The following is a 23,887-nucleotide window of genomic DNA, read 5'->3' as shown; positions in this document are numbered from 1 at the left end:
GCACCTAACCAGCACCTCCAGATCCCTTTCTGCAGGGCTGCTCTCCAGTCACTCTTCTCCCAATTTATACTTGTGCCTGGCATTACTCTGTCCTAGGTGCAGAATCTGGCACTTGAATTTGTCAAATTTCATCCCATTAATCACTGCCCAATGCTCCAATCCATCTAGATCCCTTTCTGCAAGGCATCTTGTCCCTCAAGAGAGTCAACAGCAACTCCCAGTTTGGTATCATCAGCAAACTTGCTAATGGTGCACTCAACTCCTGCATCCAGACTGCTGATAAATATATTGAACAGAACTGGCCCTAGAACTGAACCCTGAGGAACACCACTGGTAACCAGTCATCACAACACTTCGAGCCCTGCCCTTCAGCCAGTTCTTCACCCAGCACACCATGAACCCACTCATCCCACAGTTAGATAACTTGTCCAGAAGGATGTTGTGAGGAACAGTATCAAAAGCCTTACTAAAATCTAGAAGAACTACATCCACCTCATTCCCTTCATCCATTAGGTGGGTGACCTTATCACAGAAGGATATCAAATTAGTTAAACAGGACTTTCACTTTGTAAGCCCATGTTGACTGTGCCTGATAGTTGCATTAATCTTGAAATGTCTTTCAATAGTACCCAGTATAATCTTCTCCATAGCTTTTCCAGGAACTGAGGTTAGACTAACAGGTCTGTAGTTCCCTGGGTCTTCCCTCATGCCCCTCTTGTAAACTGGAATAACACTGGCCAGCTTCCAGTCAGCAGGGACCTCCACACACTTCCAAGACCTTTAGTAGATGATTGAGAGGGGTCCTGCCATGACATCCACTAGCTCCTTCAGTACTCTATGGTTTAATTTATTTAAACTCAGGAAGATATAACAATTCCAGCAAAATCAAATCAAAGATTAAATTTAAAGGAAAAATCAAACATTTTAGTATATCCAAAACCGCTTAAAGGTGGTGTTTGCAAACAGCCCCTGTAAGAGGGGCCACAACTAAATTGGGAGATAGAATTTAAAACACTCTTGATAAATAAAACCATTTTGGAAAAAAATGGGCAAACATAAACTTCCATTATACTGTAAGAATACTCACCTATATAAATATGGGATTAGAAAAAATGGTCTGTTCTGCAGAAAAGGATTTGTGAATTACAGCAAATCACAAAGTGTGAGAATGCTACCATTGCAAAAGGTACTGTTTAGTAATAAATAAACAGGGAGTGTCACTTGCAGACACTTGGGTAATTGTTATACTTCAGTCTGTGCTAGTAAATTCTCAACTGAAATATTGCCTAGCTTTGGGCATTGAACTTCAAGAAATATCTGGAACACCTGGAGAAAACAGAATTAGACTAATCTCTTCCCTAGAAAACATGATGTATGAAGAAAGTTTGGAGGGATTGAAGCTGTGTAAAGAGAAGAGAATGAAAGAAAAGAGTACATATGACAGACATGACTGCAGCCTTCAAATACATAACAGGTAACCATAAAGACTAATGGAAAGTTTTTCTCCATTTCCACATCAGACTGAAGGAGAAAGACAGGATATTTTGACTAATGGGAGAAAAACTTCCTAACAATAAGCATCAGAAGAGACCGTAGAGTATTTCCAGTGGGGCACACAGGGCTTAAGTATAAGACAAACAGCTGTAAAAAGTGGTTTTTTAATAGTTGATCCAGGCCTGTATAGGGAAACAGAAAACTCCAGTCTTTCAGTCTACACTTCTGTACTTCTTATTGAGTGAAAAGAGTTGAATAAACATTAACAGCTAACACTAAAATGCAGAAATCATAACACTGTGCAGATGTCATGGGCACAGTGCTGTCGCTTCTCCAGCTATGGTTTAGCACACTGCTGTAGTCAGTTTTGCAAAGCATTATTCATATAGCTGGGAAACAGGAAATACAGTGGGTCTGTGTCACCAAATAATTACAAGCAGAAGTATTACCAAAGTACTTTCTGGAGTGGGAATTCTGTCTTCTCCTCACCTACCTTCTCCTCACAGTACCATGTATACTCTGGTGCCATTAATGACAATAATTGATCTTATCACCTGATCTAGCAAAGGCATTGACCTTTTCTGTCCCCTTCATTCACACTGGTCTCTATACGTTCTTCAACTTCTCCTTCAGCACCACAGGGGTCCAGCATCCATAATGCCAGTATCACGTTCCCCTCTTCATTAGCTTCACTTGAAGCCCACCAACGACAACCATTACCAGTAAACTAAATGGTACCAGTTTACTCTGCAAACATATTCAGGCACTGAAATTCAGCAGCTGAATTTTTCATATTGCTAAACAGTTAAAGCAGTGTCGGAACAACTTTGGTTGGCCGACTTCTTCACTCGCAAACAACTCAGGCATAGTTTGGGAGTTCCTGTGGGACAAATACCATTTCCGACAGGCAACTTCAACCCACCACCCAGGCAAGGAGAGCTTAATGGTGAGGACATGGGTCATCTCATGTCAACTGGCGCCAGTGTCAGAGAGCAATATGAGGCATATTTAATGTACAACTACAGCCATACCCACTGTATTCTGAGGCCCCAAGTAAGGAAAACATTATTAATGGCAGCTAGAATAGAAGCAGTTGCACTCAGCAACTGTTAATAAACAGACAGAAACAGTACGTTCTCTCTGTTTCTTCAGAAGTGGACTATTCAGGATGAAGTAATTCTTTTAATCAGTTTCCACAGTAGACCCCAGTTCCCATCACAGGAGGAAGAAAAAGCAGTGGTTGCATCTCTGTCTTGGACAGTTAGAAACTCTCATACACAATTACTCTAAGTAAGTCATGTATTTTTAGTCAAGATAATGTTAAACAGGTACAAGAAAGCAACTAATCCAAATCAGTCAATCAATAATATATATTTCTGAAAAAAAGAAAACATATTTTTATACTCCGAAGGTCTGATGTGAACCAACAAAGCCCAAGACATTCCAGTTAAAACCGATATTTCATAAACACAATTATGCCTTTTATTTTAAGAAATGGTTTGAATTAAAGGTGAAATGGTAATTCTCACTCCAAGTTTCCTTAGGATTTTGTTACTTTGAGTCAAATGCTTTACTTCACATAAAGTTTCTTCTGTTGAATTGTAGTACAACTGTTTACCCAAGTGGCAGCAGCATACTCTGTGATAAATTAAATGGACATTTATCAAAGGTGAGTTGACAGGTTTAAATGTTAAACATAAGCATTTTAAGACAAGTACAAATAGTTTCTACCTGGAGGTTACATATCCAAATCACTGGATAGATATTTTAATTAACTTCTGCATAATAATGTTTGCTTCTGAATTATTGAAGAACGTTTCCTGAGAGAGGAAGATAACAAAATACCATGCAATATATTTTTAAGTAGTGTTTACATATAAATAAAAATTGAAAATCCTTCTTCTCATACAACACAGGCAAGAAAGAGACAAATACTGTTTAGAAACAGAAATCTTGGGGTCAAGATTTAAAGTTAAATTAAACAAACAACTTAAGAGAGTTCCATCAGACAGAGGCATAATACATGGGTAGAGGGGTTTTCATTACTGTATTTCATTTTATTCTTAATACATTGAATTATGATCTAATAATACAAACGTGTAGCCATCTCAGGTTCTGAGGGAATTTTGAGAAAGCCTAAAAGATGAAGACATACAACAGTCAGTGCTAAACGGAAAGAAAATGTATCTCTGGTGGGAATAAAATAGTTAACACACTTCTCTCATTTCTTAAACACATCTCGTCTTCTTGCCCTACTAACAGTAATTCTTAAGGCAACAAGCTGGGAAAGAGAAGCAAGCTGCAAACCCACAGGAGCACAATGCTAAGTGCCTTCTCATCAACACTTCACCTTTCAAACCACTGAAGCATTTGGACACTTAAAATGCTAATAAAAACTAAAAGGTTTTACTCACAGTTAAAACCAGGTTCAATAGTTTTTCCAGCTTCAAGACTGTTTATTGTAATCTGAAAGATGATGTGCAGCAGCAGAAATGATAGACTGGTGAAACACAGAGATTTTAATAATCGTCCTGTATGCCCTAAAAGACAAAATATACATACATACAGTTGGTGAGTTTCTAAACATTGCTTAAAGGTTTTCGGTATAAAACCAGTAAAAATATCCTGACCAAGGCCATTTCTGCAAGTCAGTTCCACATTACTCATGATTGTACCTTAAGGGTCAACATCATAGCAAAAAACATAGTTAAATTATAGTGTCTTTGAGCACTCTTTAATCACAAACCCCAATGATTGTTATTACTGATATTTCCTTTTACTTTCAGGATTAAAAAAAAAAAGTTTCTCAAGTCTCCAGATAGCAATTTTACATCAATAATAACATCGCGATGCTTATCACCACGTTACCTGGTACAAAGACAAAATAAGGATGATACTTCCCATCTTGAGAAAGCTAATGTAACTACTCTTCGCAAAACAAATTACATGGAAGGGGGGATAACAACACAAAAACCTCAGTTTGGCTCAGGAGTATAGACATACTTTCAAATGAATGCTTTGCTTTTTGCAGACTGCCCTCTTTCTCTTCCTTTAGAAGTTTTTGAAAATAATTTTCAGTACACACTGAAGAATCTTCTGCCAGATACACTTGGTCATAGTTCCTCTATGATTTATTGGATATATATAGCCAAAAGCCAATAGAAAATGTTTGATGAAGACTTAGAAAATTCCTTATAAATCCTCTAGGAAACACTCAGCTTAATCACAGGCAGCCAAACTTGCAAGGTATGAATAAATAAAGTAAACCATTAGTATTTCAGAAAATATGCATCTTCAAGACTAAGTTGTATTGCTGATAAAAGACACTAAATATCATCCTACCTCATCTATCTGCAGTAAAAGTTCTATTTCCAAACTATTTTATATCTAGACTTTACACCACCTGCTTCATGCATTTGAGGGTCTTTTTTTTTTACTTACAGATTAAAAAAACCATCTTTGCTGGAATTCTTATCCAAGCTTACAAATGAAGCCAAGGCTATGGAGGGTAGAACTAGCAGAGTACACCTGAGAAACATTCACTCTACACACAGCCTGTTTTGTTCATACTTATTCTGCATGTGTCTGTTATGAGCACCTACTAGAAAAATGACAACAGTTCATATTCTGTATCTAGCCAGTAAATCAGCTTTTTGCTCTCTATTTGTTATAGTTCAAGCATGTTGTTGATGGCCCAAATAGTAGTTTATAAAGCAAAGAATCAGATAAACATGACTCAACAATTTTAGAAAAAGTTATAGACTATCTCACTCCATCAGACTCAAAACTTTTGTCATATGATCACTATCTTGACGGCAAATTTTGAATACCAAATGCCTATAATGAACTCCCTTTTTTTTTTAAAAAAAAAAAAAAGATATTAAGCAATTCAAACAAAATGAAAAATGGCAAGAGTGAGCCTATGTATGAATTTCTGTGATCTGAAGAAGAAGATACATTCACTAGCTACGTGCTTTGTATGACCTATTTACTAGTCTTTACTGGTAAGACACCAGAGTCCACACAGAACGCAGACAACCTGGGCTGCAGAGCATTACAAAAAAAAAAAAGGACTAGATTTTAAATTCTTTAGATCAGAGGTCATTTTTTGTTCCTCTTCTATAGAAGCTGGCCTGGTATCCTGGCTTAGGACAAAAACTTCTAAGCACTATAAAAGCATAAATAGCAAAGTAACAAAATAACTCATATTTTCAAAATCATTAGAAGAATGAATATATGACAAGCTACATGTTATTAAATCATCTGTTAAATGTGATGTCATATGTAATGCAATCCAAGACTGCTAGCTTTTACAATTTTTTGGCAAGTTTCCATATCTGGTGGTTTGTTCCTGCATTACCAGATCCCATGCTCATGGTATTATGAGAGCTGCATGTTCAGAATATACTAAAAATTATGTATCTCAAAGCAGAAGACAAACAGTTAGACAACACAAGTTCCATGGAATTAACAGCTGTGTTAAAATGTATAGATTTTAAAGACAGTCTGGTGATTTCTGAAGTTCTGAGTCCCAAAGTCTCCTCAGTGCTCAGGAGTTAATAATTCAATAGATACTGAGCACTGAATTTTTCATATAGAAGTGGATTTGGAAGTTTTTTGATAGAATTGTTTCAGTCAGTCTCCAAAGGAGAAAAAAAAATGCAATACAATTAGCCAATGTAAAAATTAGCCAATGTACCTTTATTCCCCAAACTGTTTCCACATAAATAAATAAAACTATTAAAAATCTTGGGTCTATCTTTCAATATTTCAATTGCCATATCTCTCCAAAACATATCTCAATTTTAGACTTCATTATTTAAAGCTTGAAAACAAACATATTTGAATTGTAGATTGAACAAAGCATTTCTTTAACAAAGTCTTAACTTTTGTAATTGTCTTCCTTTTAGGAACTGTAGAAAACGTTGAAAATACATTTCTTGAAATGCTGAAATATTGAAAAAAGATCTCTTTCTGCACAAAGCTAGGGAAAATTTTACAGGACTATTAACACCCATGATAATAAATAGTCTCTCACTGTACTGGTAAATATGGCAGGGAAAATACACAGCTGGAAGGCTGCTAGACATCTTCAGTGCAGGTTATAGCATTCCTCAAGGGCTGCTCCCTTCATGGCCATTGGTGGGACAGGACCACCATCAGATCCTACTGAGCAGGAGCCCTTTGCCTGCACCACGTTCAGCTGTGCCAGCAGAAAGCAGACACAAGTGTTTGGAGAAAAGTAAGAAATACTATGCCCCTGATTTCAAAAGTTTTGGAGAGACATCTACAACTTGGGAGAAATGGCAGTGCTAAAAATCAGTGAATTACTGGATACTTAATTTATGCCAAGGAAGAAGTGACAGATTTGGATAAGGGATGAGTTTCAATTTATAGTGAGGTTTGGATAAACTCATTTGACTGTATTTTTACTTACATATTTTTCTTTCTACTGGAAACTTAGTTCTAAATTACACAAAGAAAAATTAACTGTATGTGTACAGAACTGAGACGGTGAGAAGAGACAGCTGAAATTAAACTCCTGAAATAAAACAGAGCTTCTTATGATGAGGAAGAAAGATTTTTGTCATCCTTCTTTAATTTTTATTTATTCTAATTCACTCACAGTTAAAATCCTTTTGCTAAAACTTACCTTAACTGTTCAGTTGCCCTAACCTGAAAGTCCTCGGGGACATGAACAGAAGCTGACTGTCCCACAAAGAAGGAAACACATGTTGTTCAGGAAACTGCGTGGACAGAACAGACACACGAGAGAACATCGCCCTAGCCCACACCAAAAATCACATCACTGATTCCTTCATTTTTGATTTAGATGTATAGACTCATGCATGTTCATCAAGACTGAAATAAGAAAAGTCTTCTGGCAAAACACCTGGGTTTGTAGCTTGAGCACTGTGTTCTGATTTTACTCACACCAGTGTGGTGTCACCAGCTTCAGCAAACTGTGGCGGATGGAAAGGAGAGAGCAGATTTGCCTCAGAACTGGCCTGAAAGACTAAGAAAAGTGGGTTTGTTTTATGGTGCAGCGTGTCACTCTTAATGGCACCCAGTGGGACCAAAACCTGGCATGTGGCTTTAGAAACATACCCCGGTGTGTCTTGGAAGCACACAGGGAGGTTGCTCCAGCCTCCATGTCTCTCCAGAATGTTCCTGGGAAAGGGCTTTCTCCACTCCGATCAAGCCTGCAGGAAGCCAGTCAGGATGCAAAGGCTTCATTACCCTCTTTCTCTCCAGCCCAGCTGCAGCACTAAACTGGACTCAAGAGGGCCAAAAGCTTTTCACACATGGCAGAGGAATCCATTTTTTATTTTTCAAAGGTAATCCAGCCAAGAGCTGGATTAGTGATGGCACGTCCCCCCACAGCCACAGGCATGTAACTTCAGTACAACTATTTGAATGTGCCCGACTAGGACTGCTGCCTTCAACAAACACATGCACCTCCTGACTGCCTACATCATGATTGTATGCAAAGGTGGAGCCTGCTGCTCACATAGTTTCCAACAAAGAAAACCAGTATATTCATGTTTAGACAGGCAGTCCTGGATCTTTACTGCTACCCCGTTCTCTAAAATAGCAGAGTATGACAGAATTCAACTTTTTCATATGCCTGGAATTTCCTAAGAGTGTCTTTCAAAAGGATGTGCTAATAGGACATCAAATAACTGAATGGCAAATTGTCATTGAGACCTGCTTTAAAATAGCATATATTAGCTTTTACAATACAATCTGACAGTGAGCCTTAGGCTATTTCAAAGAGCTGAGCATATCATATCATATCATATCATCATATTTGCATTGTGCATTTTCATTCCACACTATTTTTTTTTCTCTTTCTGATCTATTGGATGGGGCACAACAAAAAATTGGTTGAGTATCTAACAAAGTTACAAATACTGCTAACAATTTACCCAGATTTTTTAATAAGTAGTACTAAGTATCTCTATGAAGAAGGTGCTAAGTTCAAATGGTCAGTATCCATTCTGCATGCCATAATGATATCAGGAAAGGGAAAAAAGAGGAGGAAAATAATGGATTCTAAAACTTAATTTAAGACTATTTACTATTCTAACAGTGTAATTCCTTCATCATGATCATACATATGCTGCGTCATTTCACCTAAACAGTAGATTTAAGAGTGTTTGGGTGTCTTATTTGAAGCTTTTATTACTTTGCACTGGGATTTTTTTTTAAATGTAACCTTAGTGTTGCATTTTCTGAAGTCAGTTGGGTTTTGGATAATTCTAACATCTCTTTAGCCATACATTGTACCCCAAACTGCTGCAACACTTTCAATTCTACTTCAACAGTTTTGCTTGGAAATTATTTTACATCTCACTTCTTACTCAGATCACAGCAGATGCAATACCAAAGGACAAGTCATTCTTCACATAATCTCTGATAGGATACAGTGAGTGATAATTATTAATATGCATTTATCTCCTGAACTAGAGACACTTCAGTTAATAAAGATACTCTATTACAGCATTCAGGATTTATTTTTTAATAAACCTCTTCATCGCTAAGTGACAAACATAAAACTAAAGAGCTCTGGGATGAGGCTTAGTTGCAGTAAACTTCTGCAGCATAGACAGGCTCAGTCCCACAGAATTTGTTTCAGCTAGAGATCTTAAAATATCGTCTTGATTTTCCATCAGGAAACCTAGCATCACCTCAGAGCCTAGCTGGAACCAGGGTCCCAAGACTTTAATCTCCTGCTCCATGGTTCCAGATAGGAGTCTGTCAACATCATCTATCCTGTAGATCAGGGAAGCTGGGGGCAGGAAGTTTAGAAAACATTTAATTCAAAACATCTGTCCTTTGGAAAAATATGGAAGCTTGAAACATCATAACTTCACAAATAAATGAAATCCCACCTTTGGTCAGCTCTGATTTAAGTCCCTCAAGATATCACAACTAAATTACCAAGATAAATGCAAGAAAAGAGTTCTGATTTGAAGTTGGCTTCTGCCAAAATTTCAGAGGTGATAAAAAATAGAGTTGGTTCCAGCTAATCAACATGAAAATGTCACCACTGCGTCCAGCACGAACATCTGCCATTTTGGCCACAAGTGTCAAATGTTGATTGACATATTTAAATGTATACACAGATGCATTTCCTGAATTCACCAGTACTATTGTACATTAGTTGATGTTTAACACAGCAGGACACCTCCCAATGACCATGGAAGATGAAGAAAGGGCTCAAATACAAGTTCTAAATTCAGCTGAGATTTTCAGTGATGACTATGAGGTTAAACTTGCAAGGCACAAAGCAATTTAGCCCTGTCCAAGAGAGCTCTTAAACACATGCATATCTTTGAGCAGATGAACAGGGACTGAAGAGCTCTCAGTGTTGCATGAAAGGTTCATAAAATAAGACTGACTGCTTCACTGCTAGGGTATGGACACAGTGTGGTGACCCAGCCTTAAAGCACACAGCTTGTAAGTCAGTGGAAGACAAACCCTTTTAGATACCACTACACCATCCACTGTTCAAATCGGTGCTCTGCAGAGGCTAATTTTCTCTATTTCTCCTTACACTTACAATGTATACTTATGTCCAAGTGTGCAGGATAGGCATAACCTCAGTGTTTTCAACTCTTCTCTTCCCTGTGCACTTTTGGAGGTGAAGAGAGACAGTGCCCTCCAGTTTCAGGTTCTGTAAGAACGATGCTAAATGTCTGCTAGTGCCAGTTATATCTATTATTAAACAATCTTTCCTAGATGTAAAATATCTGTAGTATTTCCACATGCACAGTACAGCTATGCTTAGAGCTTTGGCCTCTTGAGCGCTGAAACGCAATGCGACAAAGCTATGAACAAGGGATAGAGGAGGGCAATCATTTGGAAGGACTGTGCTAAGAATAAAATTTGATAATGGTGTGCCTTGTACACTGTATATTGTGCAATGGCAAGCCATTGATCCACCAAGTAAAGTAACTGCATATCGGCTCCTATTCACTAAATCTTACACATCTTCAGTAGACTCAAAAAAGATAATGCTTAAATCATCCTGAAGCTGCCAGGAATTATTTTAATGGTTAAAACAGTGCTATCATTTTCTACCCAAAATAAAACCAAAACTTACTTCCTCCTTTCTTGAAAGCACTGCCATCCTTCCACTGCACAGTAAGCATACCTATCAGTACATCTATATTTAGCTTAAGAGAAAATGCATTTTTTTTTTCCCAAAGAGTATCTTATATTTCAACATAATCTTCTACCTAGAGGATTTGAGCTTACTAGAGCCTTAAACAGTGGGCAGACATCACCACTGAAAAAATACAAAACCACTTAGTTCACTTGCTGGATTTCCAGCATCAAGACAAAAATAGACAGCAATTAACTAATGCCATGCTCTATACTGTACCTGCCAGGGCCCAAGCCTTAAAATGTGCATCCACAAACAATAGTTCAAGATTTCATGCTATTATTTTTAGCTATGTTTAAAGCTATGTGCTCAAGCAGCCACAGTGAAATCCAGAACAGAGAAGTACAAGATTTCAGATGCAGAGTTTCCAGCAAAAGTTTCCCAATGCTTGAAGAGTTTTGTCCATTCTTTCCTGAACATGCCAATTATTCCCATATGCAGCCAAATGCTGCAATCTACAACTGTGCCCAATAGAAAAATTTTCTAATAAATTTACAAAAAAGGCATGATTCCTTAATTTCAAGCAACTTTTTGAACGACAATGTATTCCTTTGCATTTCAAATTATATTATTTCTTAGATCATAAAAACAGAAGAATTTGTAACAGTTTATCACAAAATAAATAATTACCTGAAAATTTTACATTACTTTTTAAAGCAAAGTAAGACACATTGTTCCAGGCTGTAGATCTGCATGTAAAATGCAGGTTCCTTTATATTCTTTAATATATTATGTATTTCCTTATATTTCTCTTTCTGTTTCTCTCTCTTTTTAAAATACTATAGAGCTCTAAGAAAGGAACAAAGTCAGTTTAGAGATAGACACTTACAGTGCAGGAATGCCAACCAGACTTGGGTAAACACAGTCAAAAATGTTATGTGTAATTAAAAAAAAAACCAACTGATTTAGAAATGAAAACATAAAAAGTGCTGCATAGGATAATAAATGCCTACTTACTCTAGCTTCTTGCAGGATTTCCTGTTTTTCCTAGAAGTTTTCGTGCCCAGAATACTACTAGAACTGAGCTGTATCCTCTGCATCAATAGACAATGCCATCGTTCAACCTAGTCATAATCTCTGACTCACAAGTTTACACAGGCAATTTACCCATTTCATTAACAAAATATTTTGTCAGACAAGACTCAGAACTTAACCATTCATTTTTTTTCCAGATGATACTCATAAGCTTTCAAAGCAAACAACAGCTACTTGATGTCTGCTTCTTAATTTGACAGGTGACTGTACCAAGCTAAATACAGGAAATAAATATCATCTCAGATACTAGTGCATAGGAACACCAAGCAATTTTAAGCCACAGCTGATCTTTCACAAGAGGATTTGAGGCTTTTTATACAGAGTTCTAGTTACTTCCCTTGAGGAACCAGACTCTCCATGTTTGCTACTAACAGATAAATATTATTTTGAATTCAAATTAATTCAGCCATTATTATCTGTTAGAAGCAGTGCTTGCAACTTACTTTCCTCACTTCTCTTTCATGGTCATAAAGAGCTGGTAATTCTATCCAGGACTAAGCTCCTTCAACAACAGAGAGTCCAAACAACTCCCAAGTAACGGGAGATGACCGCAGGTCATGTGCTACAGAGATGAAACACATTTTTAAAAAAGCTGTACTTACTAGGAGGTAAATAATACCTACCCACATATGTTCATAAGCAGCAAACAAATTTGATGCAATGCAGAGGGAGAAGGGAAGGCTACACAGAAGGCTATGTAAATAAAACTAATACAGCTATGGCAAACCGAACCCTACACCATGATGTTTTCACACGGGAGTAAGCATGCATAAGTATGTGTACTGAACTCACAGTGGAAGCTGTGCTATGAATTTCTACTCTTGGCATAACTTTCCCGAGAAGCTCCAGAGGCTGCCTCGGCTCAGGCAGGAGAAGCCTTGCAGAGTTTAACATCTTTCTGAAGAGTTTGCATTGATAACTCTAGCACAACATAATGTAGCTCACAACCCAGTTGAAGACCTCCTGAGCTGAAATGCGTTGTCATTGCAACTTCAGCTTTGCATTTCAAAAATATAAATGACCTGAACTGCTAAGCCCCACCATCTACATAGAGCTGAGGTAACCCATGCAAGGGCATCGTTTCATTCCCTCTTTATCAGAGGTGCACAGGGAAGAAGAAAGACAAGGTGGAAAAGCAAATTATTTATGGAAGAAATTCAGTTCTAAAAGTTTCCTAGAGTTTGAAGAACACACTATGATGCTAGTATGCCACATGGCCATGAAATTTTCTTCTTTCTGAGAAAAATATTATTACTTTCAAAAAAATTATTCCAATGGGCAAATAGAAGAGGACCAGATAGCTTTCTATAAACGTTAGCAGTATCCTTTCACCGAAATCAGGTGGTTTTCTAAAGAAATTAAAATACAAACTTCTCAAGAGACTATGTTGCATATTCTGTAAAATTCTGTAGAAAAATCAATTACAGGAAGTCAGACAACCACAGACCAGTAAATCTGACTTCCACACTTGGCAAATTGGTGAAAACTATAATGCAGCTGAGAATTAGACAGTTAAGTAAGGACCATACACTGAGGTATGGCCCAGGTAGTTACCATAGAAATTGGCCATGCCTGGCAGATCTTAGAATATCTTCATGGAAACCACAGAATATGTGTATAAGGCTATTTTAGATGACACAGAAAACTTAGTTTTCAATAAACTTCTGGCGAGTATTTCAGAAGAGCAAACTTCTGTCAAAAGCTCTTACAGGAAATGATCTGTCATGGGAATGGAAGAAACATCATCTTGGAATATACCAGCTCTGGCTGATGGTAACTTTTGATTTATCTCCCAGTCCAGCTGCAACAGGTTCAGAACAAAAATACTTTTTTCCCATATTAATGACAGAATTCGTCTTCTTTGCTACATTCTGTCTAGTACACATGTGTGGAATTAAATGGATGTAGATGTACTGCTTTTGTCTGGGACAGAGTTAATTTTCTTCACAATAGCTAGTATGGGGCTGTGTTTTGGATCTGTGAGGAAAACAATGTTGATAACTCAGGGATGTTTCCATTATTCTTGAGCAGTGATTGCACAGAGTCAAGGCTTTTTCTGCTTCTCAGACCGCCCCACCAGCGAGTAGCTGGGAGTGCACAAGAAACTGGGAGGGGACACAGCTGGGACAGCTGACCCCAACTGACCAAAGAGATATCCCAGACCATATGGCGTCACACTCAGCAATAAAAGATGGGGGAAGACAGAGGAAGGGAGGGACATTCAGAGTTACAGTGTTTGTTCCCGAGTCACTGTTATGTGTGATGGAGTCCTGCTTTCCTGAGATGGGTGAACAACTGCCTGCTGATGGGAAGTGGTGAATGAATTCCTTGTTTTGCTTCGCTTATGCCCATGGCTTTTCCTTTACCTATTAAACTGTCTATCTAAACCCACAAGTTTTTGCATTACCCTTCTAATCTTCTCCTCCATTCCACTAGGGGGGAGTGAATGAGAGGCTGTGTGGTGCTCAGCTGCCTATTGGGGTTAAACCATGACAGCAGACTGTAAATATACATGAAATCTGGACATCAGGGAATTCATCCATGCTTGCAGAAACACTTGATTTCTTCAGAAGCAGAAATCACATTTCTCAATATTGCAGAAAAGGCTTACACTAAGGAAGAGTGGAGCTCAGTGAAATGCTAAGATCCTAACGACACCACTCATGTTTTTTTGCAAAGCCATTCATTGGAACATCCTGCAAACCAAGCAGAGAACAACTAGATCTGTATTATCACTATTATATCAGTTCCATGTATGTATACACAGCAGTTCTCCCCTCTTAATCTCTCTGTATATAAAAACATAGCTGTAATATTTTCTATTGTGTTCTAGGTAGATCAGACAAAGGAATTATGTACAAAGAATCCATTACTTTCAACTCTGAAATGTTTATATGAAATTTCCTTGATAAGCCTACAGGTCAAGACCATAAATAAGCCATCACATATCCATATGAAGATACCTATTTTATTTTTTTGGACAATAACAGCAGAGAGAAGCAAACAGCTAATTTTCACTCCATTACATGCATCTTGTGTTTTGCATAGTGGAAAAAGGTGGCCAACATTATAGTAAGTTGAGCCCTTGCATGTAAGGTGTCTTTCAGATAAGTGTATAGTTGAGCAACGAATGAACAGTGACACCTTTCCTTCCTAGGATGGTTGCTGCCATGGGTCAGGCATTTGGTGGAAGCAGTCCAAACACTTACAGGCTAAAAGATGGAATCCATACCAGGTATCAACACTTTGAAATCTTAAATTGCTTCTGTGAACAAAAAGAATGGTTAATACTATGAACAGGTAAGGAAGACTGAAGAGTTGCATATTAGTACACAAATCTGGGAGGAAGAAATTTACTGACTATTTTTTAGTTGCCCTCTTAATGTAAAGACTATGAACAGAGATCCAGATTTAACAAGTCCAAGACTAGAAGAGGGAAAATTTCCCTCTGAACTTTCAGAATTATTTTTAAGCAGCTGGAAGAAGTTCAATTTCTAATGAAATGAAAACTCATGAAAAGGAAACTAAAAAGAGTGAGATGTCAAGAGGAAAAAAAAAAACAACCAGCAGTGGAACTGACTAGTAATCTGGAATCTTCATCATCCTACAGTCCACTGATAAAATATTAGAAACTGTGAACATGAAAGAAGCTAAGAATGTCTCTATCTACACTGGTAGATACAGTCTCATCAGTAATCAGTAGCGGCCATACACAGATGTCTAGGGAAGCATACAAGAAGATTAATACTTCCTCCAAGCCTCTAACCTTTTTTGGACTGCTTGAACCAGGTCTGTTTGGTAAATTTCTCCTCCATGAACTTTCCCAGCCTCACTCTCAGCCATGCAGATTTTCAGCATACTCAATATCCTGCAGCAGGAATTGCCACAGGTCAGCTGCTCACTGTATGAACAACATCCTTTTGCTTGTTCTCATTATGTGAAAAAGAGAACAACTGGTCACTATTCATTTTGCACCTCTCAACCATACAGTCTTTCACTTGCATCTTTTCCCAGCTAGAGCCCTAGCATACTTACCTGTTCCTCAGACACTGCTGCATATATTGTAGTTATCTGCATCAACATTCTCTGAACTCTTTTCCAGTTCTACTATATTTCCTTTAGGGTAGGGCGTCACTACCACTACAAAATACAGGCATATTATGGCTTTATACAGCAGTAAGATATTGTTCCGTTTCATTCTCTGTATTATTCCTTTACATTCACATTTCTTTTTTCAACCTCTGCTGAGGCTCTGAACTAATGTTTCCATTAAGGTATGTATCACAAGCCTTGGATTGCATTCCTAAGGGACAATGTCAGCTCAGTGACCACTGTTTTATGTGTGGGTTTTTTGTTTTGTTTTAAGCTTTACCTGTATATACATTTGTCACACAAGAACACAAGTGGGGTAATGAGAAACCAGTGCATTCACTGACTGAAGGGATCATCTTTTTTTCCACAGTGGTGCAGCTGAATGTATAAAGGTTACCAGATGCACACCCTTTTAAAAATGTGATACTTATTTGGAAATTCCACTGATCTCCAGAATGGGAAATACCCTTCAAAATTCTCTTGTCACATCAGACACTTTCAAAGATTGCGAGTTTTATCTGCTTGTTTCTGAATAAATAAATTCTCTCAATACACAGTTTATCTATTCTAGTGCCTGGAACCTACAGCAAGGAAGACTGCCTACCACTGAATCAAGTTTGTCACAGACCAACTTATTTCATCCACACTTCAAAAACTACCTAAAGGAAAGTACACGCAGTCTTCTAAGACAAATACTTGAGTTCTTCTCTGTAGTCCTGGGGGATTTTATCAAGGTTTTTCAAAATAGTTATATTTCTCCATTAAGAATAACCAACTACCAAGCATTCACTGCAAGACATTGGCTGAGTAATGCTCGTGTCCAACTAGAACTAATATATCTGGCATTTTGTCCTCTGGGGTAGACATAAAAGGATCAGTAGTTTCATTCTTTCACGTACAGCAAAAATTATGGGGATCCTGCAGCCAAATGTAGTAAAACTGCTTCAACACTGAAGCTGAATTTGGCATCTATGCTCTGCACACATGTAGTCCAATTGTTGTCCAAGCAGCGTTTCAGGATCCAAGAGGCCTCTGGAGTGGTATATGAGACATCACTGCAATTCAACTGGGATTTCTCACACATCTGTCTTTCTGGTAGAAGGATTTGGAATCATCCCCTGGACAACAGTAGGGCCGGTGGGACAACAACCTCAGACTTCTCTCACAAGAAGCACTAGGGACTGGAATAGAGGACTGCACTATTTACACCTCTTTTGTGGATGCTTGTTAGAAAGAGTTGCTGCTTGAGTACTTTTAAACACTTTTCCCTGTGGTAGGAGATCTAGGTGTGGAACAAGAAAGCCCATATATACAGAGAGTAACAATACGGAAATCGTATGTAAAATAATGGATTAGAATAATTGTACTACCATGTTTCACAGAGTATGGTTTTAGCATTCTGCAAAGCAAGGAAGGGCAGCAGAATCACTTACTGTTTTCATGGCCTGGATTTTTACATGATTACTGATGTTGCCTTTGCAGACAGAAAAAAAAAAAAAAACACCACAAGAAAGTGAATGCTGAGAGGCATAAAGTGTGAAGATTATGGAGGATATGAAGGATGGAGATATTCCTGTGCTCTTCATAACTAATAGAAGTAGTGTCTCAGTTCTTTATCATGGAGTGTGAGCTACAAATCTCAATATGGTGAAAGGACCAGAAAACTTATCTCTAACATTCCCAGAGACTATGCAGGAAGAGGAGCAAAGCATACCTCTAAAGACTACTTAAGTGTTTTTAATCATCCAGAAGGTTATACAACAGTCAAAGAGACTTTGACACTGTAAAATATGAGCTCAAAGCTGCCAAAGCACCCAAAAGAGCCCTGTGATCCTACACTTTGTGCCTTTTGTTGAACACTGAAGGGCACTAGAAGTTTCAGGCACAGTCTTCAAAAGTTCCTGAGAGCCTGATCTTAGGCACACAGAATACATTTCTTTCCTATCTCTGCAATTCTAAAAAGACAAGCAATCAAAGAAGAATTAATCTGTAACTGTCAAACCTGAAGACTGAAGTGTGGAAGACAAGAAAACTCGTTTGACTATATGACCTCTGAATGTCCTCTAAACCACTGACATAATTGAAGTAGTGTTGTGCCTCATCTGCAGTTAGCATAATCTCATTATCATGATTATTCTGGAAAAAATTCATAAAAATTTGCCTGAAATATATTAATACAAGTTTTTTATGATTAGGAGATAACAATGAGTACATTCCTAACATGAAAGAAATCGAAACATACATTTTCACTTGCATATAGATTGGTCTTTACTTTTGGATAACTTCAAAAATACTGCTATGGAATAAGAAACAAACTTTTCTTTTGAAATTATTATGGAGACAGAATGAACATCCTTCAGTATATACATAAGTGTGGTCTACATGCAGGAGTACACAACTTCATACTGGCCACATACATATACGTTAAGTAGACAATCTTTTCTCAACTCGCAGCACAGTTAATACTCTTCCTTGTACACTGAGAGGCAACAGTACGCAAAATCTATTTTGTTGTCTAGATTCAGTCTTATAAGAAAACAATTCTGCTCCAACAGTTCCAGCATAGCACGTGCTGGACATAGGGAAAGGAAACATTTTTCTTCGTACAGCATTATGTTTATACCAAAACCAGAATCACAGAATCACAGAATCATCTAGGTTGGAAAGGACCTTGAAGATCATCTAGTCCAACCGTTAACCTAGCATTGGCAGTTTCTAACTACACCATATCTCTCAGCGCTAAGTCGACCCTACTCTTAAACACCTCCAGGGATGGGGACTCCACCACCTCCCTGGGCAGCCCGTTCCAACACCTAACAACCCGTTCTGTAACAAAATACTTCCTAAATGTAAACATCATCTGCTATGTTTCATGTTAAAATACATAACACAAAACCACTTTAAAATTTAGTCTTACTTTAAAGTAATTTGCAGTTTCCCATTTTCTCATACATTATACTTTGCTAATTGTCTGTAAGATTAAAGTAAAACTGTGTAATTTATAAAGAAGCAATTCAGATTCCAACATGGTGTGTTACTGTGTATAATAGTAGAGTGAAGTGTCAAAAGAAAAAAAAACACAGTTCTGTGAATTTTATAGGATTATTACAATTCAAAAAGTATTTAACTAAGAAGTGCAATAATGAAGGGGAAAATGTGTATTTGATATTATACTCCAGCATCCTAACTGGAGTCCAGTGTTAAAATGAAAAATAGCCGTATGTCTTACAAATATACACTCCTGGTATAAAATACATCTGTATTCAGTATGGAGTCAGTAGCCTAAGCTATTTTCCAGTCAGATAAATTCAGACCTTTTCTTAGTCTACAACATACTAAAAATATTTAATACGAAGTGATGTTCACAAAGCTCACAAAAGTGAAGTCTGATTCTATTTTTGATTGCCAACATTTAATAATTCAGGCTGAAATTCAAGTTGCTAAAGGAACTTTTACAACACTTGGCAAGAGGGATGAAATGCCACTGTTCAGCTCAAGAAATCAAAAATACAATTATTTAGTTTGAACTTACCAAAGCTTAGGTATTTTCTTTGTATTTTTTTCAACATAGCAAAGTGAAGAATTTCCACTTCAGCAAATATCAACATTTCCTCACCAAAAAAAAGTCTGATTTTGTTATGGCACATATTCCTCCTTTAAAAGTACATCCAAATTAATAACAGTTCACTAGGAATTTTTCATAGAAAGTTATGAAATCACAGAAAGAGAAATGATGTTGGAGAAAGAACAGCAACAACACACAGCATTAGCAAGCATCCTCTGAAGCACTGTGATGCTTTAAAGCAGCGCTAAATTGGCTGTTTTCATACAAGTGTGGGATTTGTGTAATAGATGACAGCAAGGGCTGCTACAAAGGTTTCAGGGCCATTTGCTGTGGATAACCTCTGGAGCACATTCAGGGCTTTTTGCCACATAGAAGTGATGTAGCCATACAAACCCATGGTAATATAACCATGTTTGTGTTTATACACCACCACGGTAACATTTGATCTCTCTATATAATAGATAGCGCTCTCCATAATGTATGTCTGTGCACACTCATGCATGCAGTGTCACATTAGCATCACTTTAAGTCCATGCTGTCGCACATCTAAAAGCTGAGGCATTAAAAAGTAAATAAAACTCCAACTTGACCCCATTGCAAAAACACTGCACCAGGCACTCTGTCAGGGAGACGCGCAAACTCCGCCTGCTGCCTGCACTGCCCACCCAGCACTGGGGAATAAGGACCAGACCAGCCTGGTCTGCCTCAGCTTCCCACAAGGGGCATGCACGCCCTGCCCTGAAAGCTAGGCTCTGCTCTACTGTCAACACAAGCTGAGTTTCCAGCAGTGCAGTACAGATATTTCACTCCCTGACCCTCCACTGACGCCCAACACAAATATTGGGAGTGCGACAGCCTGCCATGACAGTAGTTGAACAGCTCTCTGGCTTTCTGCTCTCCTCAGATGCAGGAGAAGCAGTATTCTCCTTTATTATTATACCACGTTTCCTTGTGTATGTCAACTGTTCCTTAGTTACAGAGAACTGTACTCTTTCCAGGCAAGCGTAATGAATCTTCAGAAAAGGAGTGATTTTTTTTTTTTTTTGAAGCATTTTAAAGAAACTCCCAGAAGGAATTAACATTTTTATTTACAGCCTTGTCTGCTCAGATGTGAACACATTTCTATGCAACCACCTCATGGTAGCATATCCTAGCCATCTTGTAATGAAATTATTGCAAACATATCAGCAAGACATGATCCCACATATTTAAGTCATTACGGCGAACTTTGGCATGGATCAAAGTACATTAGTTATTTTAATTACAGCTGAGTCAATCTCCATTAGGTATGATTAACATTTGGCCTAACTTTTCTCTGTCTTGAAGCTAAAGGAGTCTCCTTTAAAGTTCAAGATTAAACTCATGTTTTTGAGATTTACATAATTATTACAACTCTGACTTAACTTTCACACTACTGTTACATCTTGTTTAGGTACAATAAAAAGAAATCTAAAACAAGACAGAAATCGGTTTGACCAACATTTGTTTCTTAGATCAAGATAATACCTAATTACTAACACATGGAGGATAACAGATTAAGGAATATGGTAAAAAGTTCCCACTTGTAGTATTCTGAAGATGACATTTTTAGACACGCAAAGATCTCTACAGAGAATTTTCCAGAGAATTCTGACAAGAATTACAGACATGTTTCAAGATGTTACAGTGGTGATGCACCACAACTGTCAATCCTCTACAAAACACTCTACAGGGCCTTTAATAAAGCATAGGTGGAGTCTGAAAAAAAAGAACTTGGAGAACTGCAGTGACAATAACAGTCTCATTTAGTCACTTCAATCCTCCAAAATAGTTTTGATGAGCGTTTCGGTGATCACATTTCCTTGCCAGGATGCTGTCTAACAATCTTAAGCTTCCTTCCACTGCTGCTGATAGTAAGACAGTGGTGTCAAACCATAGGCAAAAAAGGAGCACATCACTTTAAGGACAAACAGGCTAATAGGGTACCTGATGAAAGGATGCCTAACTCCCAGCAGGGCTGCTGGGCAACATATCCCACCTACTGCCAGTGCTCAGGCACCTCCTCTGGGACACCAGACCATCCACCTCTCTAGTGGCAACACGTTCGTGTTGAGTGGCAACTCAATCTCATCTTCTGTCCTTGCTCAAGGGGATTCAGACCCCATTGTCCAAGACACCACCATCAGAGGCTGCTGGCTGAGCCTGCCCGGACCTCAGCCTGCTCAGCTCCAACAGGCAGGCGTTACATAATGGTCAGATGAACTGCACAGTCCTTTATCCCAGTTCTCCTCATTCCCCACATCATAACCACTAACCCGAATACCTCATCCTATTGTCTTTGAACTTACCAGGTTTTGTCCTTGGGGAGCACAGGCTAAGATCTGTGCCTCTTAATGGCTACGACACTGATACCAGACAATTCAGCCTTGCCAAGTCAAATTGGGGAATGGTGCTGGACATAGCTCACATATTATGAATCTGAGATACTTGAGGTTAGCTGGTAGATGGTCAGAGATTTTGAGGAGCTAGTGTTTTTATTGGAATATCTAAAATGGAGCTCAGGCAGCACTAAGCACCTAATTGCTCCTGCAATTCAACCTTCTTGCCCCGAACTCCTTCAGAAATGCCTTGACCCAAGAGTGATCTTTAACATAGTTCCTTTCACAGCTACACTTATTATCTATGGGTATACTTCTAATGCACAAACTTTTCTGTGAATCACTGAGTCCTGTGGTAGCTTAGAATTTCTAGAACTGATATGTGGACAAAGGGAGGGGAGTAAGAAGGAAGTTATTTTATATTTTGAAGAATATTCAGTAATCTTTATCTACCACTTCTCAATCACTCTCAGTCCCCAAAATGTCTTACTAAGGCCAGTCAGGGAACAAAGGCAGCTCCACATGATTACCATAATCATTCAAAAGAGCCTCAAAGGAAATAATGAGTGACAAGCCACAAAGCAAAATTCTGAATTCTGAAAATGATGAGCAGCTTTCAGGGACATTTACTGATGCTATTACTGCTCCTCTTCCAAACAAAAACATGTTTAGAACACATATGTCTAGGTCCTCACAAGCATCTAGAACAACTACGCACCAGACTCCAATAATCAGAAAAAGTCCCAGATGACTACTCCGAAGTATTTGGATACTGCATTATTGAATGCTTAAAAAATATTATTCATCCTTTAATTACATCTGTACCTCTTGAATGGACATTTATAGATACCACAAACATTCTTACTGTATCACAATCCACATAGTAACTGATATGTTACCATAACTGTAGGACTTAATGGATTCAGAAGGGATCCTAAGACTAACAGACCAATGGAAGCACAGAAGAGACTTAGCAATGACTCTGGCTTGTACAAATGTACTACGAGACAGGTAAGAGAGTATACGAAGTAACCTGACATGCTGTTGTTAAAGGTTACTAATGTTTAAAGACAGTCAGCACAGAAGCAGGCTGTGAAAAGATTCATGGAATGCAGCAGTTCATTGCAGAAGTGTATTGCAGGCTCAAGGATTGCAAAGATGAGGAAAAACTGCCACACACTTGTATGTGTGCTTACCTCCTCCACCTCCCAATTCCAGCAGCATGAATGTAGAAGGACGAAGGAATAACCAAACAGCAGGTAAGGACTTTACGTCATTTTATGATAGGTGAATAAAGTATTGGAAACAAGTTCTGAATAAAAACACAGTATTTAAAGAAAAAAATAAAGAAGGTAAAAACAGATCTGTGCCACGAAGAAGAAATGGCATGGTAAATTAAAAGGGCCCTATTTATACCTGGAAATTACAGGCAACTGAATGCAGGAGATGGGAAACGTTGTGGAATTTGAAATATGCTTAAAAGGCCTAAAAACCAGAACAAGTGCTGTCTGCCATCCAAAATTACTTTAAAGAGATGACAGACAATTAAGGGAAACTCTGAGTCACCATCCAGTGTTGCTTGCTTAACCATACAAAAAGACTGAGACGTAACACCACCTTATTTTCTACAACCTGAATGCTTTTTCTGTTACTAAAATCTATGATTTTCTGAAAGAGGAAACCTCCACACTACGTAAAATCTGAATACTGCAAATGAAACGTAAGGCACTGGGTAAGGAAACTAGTCAGCCAATCTACACTGAAGCACCTGAATATATTAATTTGAGATTTAATGGACACGGCTCTTCCAAAAAAGAATTGCAAGCTTAATGTGAAGGGTGAATGCTTGAGCTGGTGTGAATCAACATTGCTCCACTGAAGTCAAATGAACTACGCTGTTCAAAGAGGCTGAGGATCAATGCTCTGTTTAACATAAACAAGCATTAGGCAAACATTCCCAATTTTCTGCTGAAATTTTACATGCCAGCCAGATTGCATTTCTCACCTCCGATTCAAGAGTATTAATGAAATGGCTCTATACAACTTTCTGTTGGTAGCACGAAGGCAACATTTGGCAAAAGAAAGCCTTCTGCAAACATCCAATGTGGGCTTAAAAATACCGTTGCTTTTCTACTGACAAAATTGATTTATCTTTAGCTACCAGATGGACTC

The 23,887-nt window shown here is 38.1% G+C and overlaps 1 protein-coding gene across 1 annotated transcript in view; it reads right to left on the bottom strand.

Moving 5' to 3' along the window:
* PIEZO2 (piezo type mechanosensitive ion channel component 2) overlaps positions 1 to 23,887 on the bottom strand; it is a 316,185-nt gene that overhangs the window by 198,953 nt on the left and 93,345 nt on the right. Inside the window, exon 3 of the mRNA XM_074893340.1 lies at positions 3,909 to 4,034. Within this exon, the coding sequence (XP_074749441.1) occupies positions 3,909 to 4,034 (126 nt within the window). The remainder of the gene's footprint in view (positions 1 to 3,908; positions 4,035 to 23,887) is intronic.

Source organism: Strix uralensis, chromosome 1 (genome assembly GCF_047716275.1).
Source record: "Strix uralensis isolate ZFMK-TIS-50842 chromosome 1, bStrUra1, whole genome shotgun sequence".
In the NCBI taxonomy this organism is placed as follows: Eukaryota; Metazoa; Chordata; class Aves; order Strigiformes; family Strigidae; genus Strix; species Strix uralensis.
This window is presented reverse-complemented; position numbering and strand designations above follow the sequence as displayed.